Raw genomic sequence first — 8,325 nt, forward strand, 5'->3', positions numbered from 1 at the left:
AATAATTGTTATTGTAATAATAATAATAGTAATTAATAATAACCATAAAATCAATATATTAATAAAAAATAATAAAAATAATAATAAAAATCATAAAAATAATATTATTACTAAAATTAATAATTATAATAATATTAATAATAATACTAATATAAAAATATATATATAATTATAATAATATATAATTAATATTTCTAATATTAATATCATTATAATGATAATGATAATAATAAATAATAATATTAGCTATAATAATAATATTGATATAATAAATAAAGCATTATAATAATAATGATAATAATAATAATTAATAATATATAATTATAATAATAATAAATAATAATAATAATATTATTAATATTAACAATAATATTAATAATAATATTGATATAATAATAATAATTAATAATAATGATAATACTAATTAATAATATTTAATTATAATTATTATAATAAATAAAATATTAATAACAATATTAACAATAATAATATAATATTAAAAATAATAATTATCATTATTATAATATTGTTACATATAATAAAATTAATAATTATAATAAAAAAATAAATAATAATAATATTAATTATAATAATTAAAATAATATTAATAATTATAATTATAATAAAATAATATTTATAAAATTATGTAATAATAATAAAATATAATTAATAATTATAACATACTAATTCACACTTAATAATAATAATAAATAATAATTATAACATCAATAATATTAACAATAATAATTATAATATTATTAATAATATTAATAATACTAATAATATTAATATAAATATAAATATAATAATTATAATAATATTAATAAATAATAAAGATAATAATAATAATTAATAAAAATAATAAAATATAATTAATAATAAATAATAACACTAATAATTATTATTATTATTTCATAATAATTATTATAATAATATTAATATTAATAATTGTAATTATAATAATATTAATATAATATTAATAGTTATAATAAAATAATATTTATAAAATGTGTAATAATAATAATAAAATATAATTAATAATTATAACATATTAATTCACACTTAATAATATTAATAAATAATAATTATAACATTAATAATATTAACAATATTATTATTATTAATAATAATATAAATATAATAATTTTAATAATTAATAAAGATAATCATAATAATTAATAATAAATAATAACATTAATAATAATTATTATAATAATTATAATATTATTAATTATAATTATAATTATAATTATAATAATATTAATAATAATATTATTAATAATATTTATTAGAATAATATAAATAATAATAAGTAGAACAGTTATGAACTATTAACACTGATCTATTATAATAAAAGTAATAATATAAATATAAAAATAATAAATATAAATATATATATAATAGTAATAAATATAATTATAATAATAAAAGTAATTAATAATAATAATAATTAATATTATTAATAAAAATAATATTAATATTAATGATTTTAATAGTTTAATAATAATATTAATATAATAATAAAAAAAGAATAATAATATTAATTAAAATAATATTAAAAACTAATAATATTTTTATTAATATAATAATTAAATATAATTATAATAATAAATATAAAAATAGTAATAAACATATTAATAAATATAAATATAATAATAATAAATATAATTTTAATAATAAATATAAATAAAATAATAATTATAAACATGAATATAATAATAATAATAAATTTTTAATATTATTAATAATATTAATAATAATATTAAAAATAAATAAATAAATAATAATAGTAATAAATAATAATAATAATAAATATAATAATAATACTAATTAATTATAATAACAATCAATACTAATAAGAAAAATATATATAATAAAAAAAAAAAATTAATAATAATATTAATATAATAATAATAAAATAATTATAATATTATTATTATTATTAATTAATACATAAATAATATTAATAATTATTATTATTATAATAATTAATAATAATAATAACAATAATATAATATTAATATTGATAATAATGATTATAATAATAATATAATATTAATAATAAAAATACAAATATTATTAATTATAATTATTATAATAATAATTATTATTATTAATTATAATTGTATTAATATTAATTATAATTATTAATATAATAATATTACTAATTAATAATAATATAATATTAGTAATAATAATAATATCAATTATAATGAGAATAATAATAATTAATTATATTAATAATAATAATAATAATAATAATAATAATAGTAATAGTAATAGTAATAATAATAGGAATGACTTTTTTATTTTTATGTTGATTTTTAACACAGAGAATCTTTTTAATTATAATCACAAATATTTTATAAAATTATTAATATAAAAATTAAAAATAATTATATTTATATTATAATAAAAATGTGATTTAACTAAATAAAACATTTTAAAGTGAGATTTGAATGTAAGAAAAGTGATTTTTTAAAATATTTTTATCAAATAAAATTTTCTTGTAATATTAGCAAAATAAAAAATATGATATAAAAATAAAAGTAAGAAAAGATAAAAAAAAGAAAGAAAATATATTTATTAATAATTTTAGTCTTAATATTTTTACTTTTTTTATATAATCTTTTAACTATTAAAATATACATACTACATTATAACGGACTAAAACAAATAATCATTCAAATGTCAAATATCAGTTTTAAGATTAAAATGAAATTAATACAAATAATAATTTCTTATTAAATATCATGCATGCATGTTGTTTTATTTTATTCTTTCAAATAAAATTATAATCAAATATCATCCATCAATAGTATAAAATATTAAAAATATGTATTATTATTATTATTCATTTTAAATTATTTTTTACCAAACAAAACTAAAAAAACTCACATCTTGAACATCATTCTAATCAATACCATAAAAATAAATCTCTATATATAATGATGCTTAATTTTTAAAGTGTCTGAATTTTCGGGTCGAAAGTTGTGGTTAATTTGGATATATGTGAGAATAAATGGATATTTGAGTCGGATTGTGGTTGATCCGCCCATAAACTTAAAACGGTTAAAAATAAAATTAAAAATAGTATAGGTATGGTTCGAATTTGCAACCTAACAAAACAAATACAACTTTTTAACCAAATAGGCTAATAACACTTTATATTTTAAATTCAACCCAAAATTTGATAAACGCGTGACATTTTAACAATATAAGTTCAACTTTTTAACTAACTAATCTCTCTATATATAATGATGCTTAATTTTTAAAGTGTCCCGAAATAAAATTAAAAATGCTACAGATATGATTCGAACTTACAACCTAACAAAACAAGTATAACCTTTTAACCAACTAAACTAATAACACTTTATATTTTAAATTCAACCCAAAATTTGATAAACGCGTGACATTTTAACAATATAAGTTCAACTTTTTAACTAACTAATCTATATATATATATAATGATGCTTAATTTTTAAAGTGTCCCATTGTCGGGTCGAGATCTGTGGTTAATTTGGATATATGTGAGAGTAAATGGATACTTGGGTCGGATTGTGGGTTGACCCGCCCATAAACTTAAAACGGTTAAAAATAAAATTAAAAATGCTATTGGTATGGTTCGAACTTGTAACCTAACAAAACAAGTACAATCTTTTAACCAACTAGGCTAATAACACTTTATTCAACTCAAAATTTGATAAACGTATGACATTTTAACAATATAAGTTCAACTTTTTAACTAACTAATTTATATATATATATAATGATGCTTAATTTTTAAAGTGTCCGGATTGTCGGGTCAAGAGCTGTGGTTAATTTGGATATATGTGAGAGTAAATGGATACTTGAGTCGGATTGTGGGTTGACCCGCCCATCAACTTAAAACGGTTAAAAATAAAATTAAAAATAATATTGGTATAGTTTGAACTTGCAACCTAACAAAACAAATACAACATTTTAACCAATATATATATATATATATATATAATGATGCTTAATTTTTAAAGTGTCCGGATTGCCGGGTCGAGAGTTGTGGTTAATTTGGATATATGTGAGAGTAAATGGATACTTGGTCGGATTGTGGGTTGACCCGCCCATAAATTTAAAACGGTTAAAAATAAAATTAAAAATACTATATGTATGGTTCGAACTTGTAACATAACAAAACAAGTACAAACTTTTAACCAACTAGGCTAATAACGCTTGACATTTTAAATTCAACCCAAAATTTGATAAACGCTTGACATTTTAACAATATAAGTTCAACTTTTTAACTAACTAATCTATATATATAATAATGCTTAATTTTTAAAGTGTCCGGATTGTCTGGTCGAGAGTTGTGGTTAATTTGGATATATGTGAGAGTAAATGAATACTTGAGTCGGATTGTGGGTTGACCCACCCATAAACTTAAAACGGTTAAAAATAAAATTAAAAATGTTATAGGTATTGTTCGAAATTGCAACCTAACAAAACAAGTACAACATTTTAACTAGGCTAAAAACACTTTATATTCAACCCAAAATTTGATAAACACGTGACATTTTAATAATATAAGTTCAACTTTTTAACTAACTAATCTATATATATATATATATATAATAATGTTTAATTTTTAAAGTGATATATATATATATATATATAATAATGTTTAATTTTTAAAGTGTTCGGATTGTCGGGTCGAGAGCTGTGATTAATTTGGATATATGTGAGAGTAAATGGATACTTGGGTCAAATTATAGGTTGACCCACCCATAAAAATTTTAACGTAATATTTTTTTCACAGTTTTTTATATTATTAATCGTGCAAATACACCGGATAAATGCAAGTACAAAATAAACCCACACTTTATTAAATAGCTTTAAAAAGTAAATTTCTAATTCATTTGTACGGTTTTTAGCAGAAATAATAATAATAATAATTTGGATGTATTAAATTAATTAATTTACTTTTTAACAACACTTTTCTAATCATCATTTTCTTTTTAAACAAAAACTAAAAATACAATCTTCTACCAATTCATCACATTTTGCCCCTTCTTCAAGTCATTTCTCAAGTAAATGAAAAGATATAAAGAATTATTTGTGTTTTTCAATCACATATTAATCCTGAAAGACTAGACCTTCCCAGTAAACTACAAAACTCCAGCTATATATGAGGTTCCAGGAATATATATATATAAGGCAAATTGAATTGTTTTTCGGTTCCGCCTATCCAAGGAAGTTCATAATCACCAAATGGAGAACTAGATTGCAAAGCACAAAATCTGCAAATGCACGTTCTGGCGGCACATCCTGCACATATAGGAAATCCGTCAATTTCTTTGTCCAATATGTCCTCCTTTTACTTCGCCTAAATACATTTTCTTTAATGCTTCACCATGAAAAAGAATATGCAGAAAAAAATTCTGTTTCACTCCATACTCCAACAAGATCAACGGAACAAAGTGAAAATTTGCATTATTGCATATGGAAGGGATTTAAGGGGACAAAGCAAATACTTTTTACTCTAAATGGCATGGTTAAGGAAGGATATCATTCCCACTTGGAAACATCTCTTATGGAGACACTGATTTAGAAATTTATGGTTGTTTTTTTTTCATCTGGACACGGGATTCGGATCCGGATCCAGATCAAGATCAGAAATAGAAATTGTTTCCAAATGGATGTAGAAAGTTTGGAAATTAACGGCACATGTCCTAGTCAAACAAGTGGGGATATCAAATGAGACCCAAACTAATAAATTCCTAATCCATCATAGCATGTGTAAAATTTTAGTGTAGTTCTTTTGATTTCTTTTCCTACACCAACGCTTGTTTTACTTCCTGTAATGTGGTAGGCTCGTTTTCATTCCTGAACTTTTATGCTGTCACTGTCAGTTTTTTGTTTAACTTTGTTAAGTTCTCAAATCATTTGTAAACAATTTCTGCAACTCTTTAATTTCAAATTTGGCTAAAATAATATTTTATTTCTAAAATGCATATTAAAGAGTTAACAAAATGCGACTACAAGAAGTAATTTGAGACATTTTTCAAAATTCAAAAAGCAGAACCAGCTTTTTATGCAAGTTGAAGAAGAAAAATGAAGTTTTTGGCTCTTTTTCTCAACACCAAAAGAACTATTTTATGACAAAACTATCCTGGATATAGTAAGAAGCAATTGCCACACAAATTCAGTATCAGAAACAACTAAATATATATAATTTTCTATCGCCTTGTATAACCCAGGAATAAGTCAAAGGAGCATAAATGTGTATGAACTTACCTTAAATTCCTTGTTCTCTTTGTTCACTTGAATACGGAGACAAACTGTAGCCACCGAAGCTAATTAATAACTAACAAAAAATAAAGAATCTTATCACCTAGAACATCAAGCAACAGAACTGCTTACCAGCAAGAACTGCTGTTCCAACACATGAGAGCACCCCAGAAAGAAATGAATTGAAAGGAAAGGACCCAACAACAGCCATATAAACTACCTGCTTACAGCTAAAGAGGTAAGAATAAACCAAATTTCAAAAAGAAGGAATCATCAATAGAAGATGAATAGAAATTTTTTAGATTGCTGCAGAGAAAATGATATATCAAACATGGACATAAGATATGGATGCTATCATCAAAAAAGAGAATACAGTTATGGGAAAAGAGATATGGCAGCAAGTATATTCTATAATCTGTCTAGGACAAGAGCTCAAACACCAGGTATTTGACTTTTTTTTATATAATATATCATGGCTTACAAGCTAAATTAGGAGATGTTATTATCATTGAAGAGATCAACAAGTAAAGAAGAATACTCATTTTTCATGGTCAAGATCAAATAAGAAGACTACAATAAAGCTCCGACATTCCTTGCAAAACGCGCAGCATTTCATGTGGACGCATCAAAATTGCCTCTTTATTGAGGAAAAGACAAACAAAGACTGTAAAGACAAACAAAGACTGTAATTTATATCAGTAGTCTTCAGGATTTGAAAATCCGACAACAGTACAACAAAAAACCACTTGGGCCAAGGAGTTGGGTTCAATCATATACACATCATGCCGATTTAACAACACATAATGAAACCAGCGCAATCAGAATTCCATTACTAGTTCCCAAGTATAAAAGGCTACAAGTACATTTCCAATCCCCTTCAACCTACAATTTAAATACAATTGTACCTACTTGAAAATTCCCTTATCATTTGTTTCATTTTCTTTATCTTTTTTTTTATCATACAATACAAGCAACCAACATTATTTTCATAAACAATCCAATCTTGAAACACGTCACTCAAATATCCCAAACAGTATCTGATCTGTGTAAACGTATCCAAGTGAGAATCAGAATATACACATTTCCAACTAGATCAATCAAATCCAAGTTAAACTCAAACCCTAACTTCCAGTCAGAGTTATCATCTGGTGAATGTCACTATTAGCAGTTAATAACAAACAAGTGTAAAAAAAATCGCATTTAGAATAGAATTATAGCAAATCAACAAGCGAATTAGTTAAAACATATTCATAAACTCAATTACATCAATCAAATAGATTTAATTTCACCTGAATCAGAGCTGTTGATACAGCAAAGACAACGTAGAGATCGATGATCTGCGAGGAAAATCGAGATAACGTTGATTAACAAAACTTGCATTACGAGTGTTAATGACGGCACACTAGATGAAAGATCCATGGATGTGTAACAGATCCATGGTAAGTTGTAACATATGAATTAAGAGACTAACCTTGAGATTGGTGGGAGTTGCAGCATAGGCAGATCGGAGAGAGCGAAAAAGTGCTTGGGCATCCTTGGTCGCCGACGACTTCGCCATTTCTCTCTCCTTCTCGGATCTCAATTTGCCGCTAGGTTAAGCTCACACTAAACACAGTAGTTCTATCACTCTGCCTGGTTTAGAAAACGAAACAATATAAATTTTACAATTAGTTTTAGATTTTTAATTTTTTTATTATTCAAACCTAAATTAAGGAAAATGTAAAAATAAATCTGTTAAGTAATCTATATATATATATATATAATGATGCTTAATTTTTAAAGTGTCCGAATTGCCGGGGTCGAGAGCTGTGGTTAATTTGAATACTTGGGTCGGATTGTGGGTTGACCCGTTTTTAAATTTAAAACGGTTAAAAATAAAATTAAAAATGCTAGAGGTATGTTTTGAACTTGCAACCTAACAAAACAAGTACAACTTTTTAACCAACTAGGCTACAAAGACTTTATATTTTAAATTCAACACCAAATTTGATAAACGCGGGACGTTTTAATATTAATATAAGTTCAACTTTTTAACTAACTAATCTATATATATAATGATGT

At 22.2% G+C, this 8,325-nt stretch overlaps 1 protein-coding gene across 1 annotated transcript; it reads right to left on the minus strand.

Annotated features, from left to right (window-relative positions):
• Positions 1-5,043: 5,043 nt before the first annotated feature.
• On the minus strand, positions 5,044-7,889 carry LOC124945904 (dolichyl-diphosphooligosaccharide--protein glycosyltransferase subunit DAD1). The gene is made up of 5 exons (XM_047486425.1): positions 7,736-7,889; positions 7,554-7,601; positions 6,397-6,484; positions 6,271-6,314; positions 5,044-5,301 (listed from the first exon to the last, which is right to left on the minus strand). Exons 1-5 carry the CDS (start codon positions 7,820-7,822, stop codon positions 5,218-5,220), a joined length of 351 nt encoding a protein of 116 aa, XP_047342381.1. The 5' UTR covers positions 7,823-7,889; the 3' UTR covers positions 5,044-5,217.
• Between the last annotated feature and the right edge of the window lie 436 nt (positions 7,890-8,325).

The sequence above is a fragment of the Impatiens glandulifera genome, chromosome 7, assembly GCF_907164915.1.
Source record: "Impatiens glandulifera chromosome 7, dImpGla2.1, whole genome shotgun sequence".
Lineage (NCBI taxonomy): Eukaryota > Viridiplantae > Streptophyta > Magnoliopsida > Ericales > Balsaminaceae > Impatiens > Impatiens glandulifera.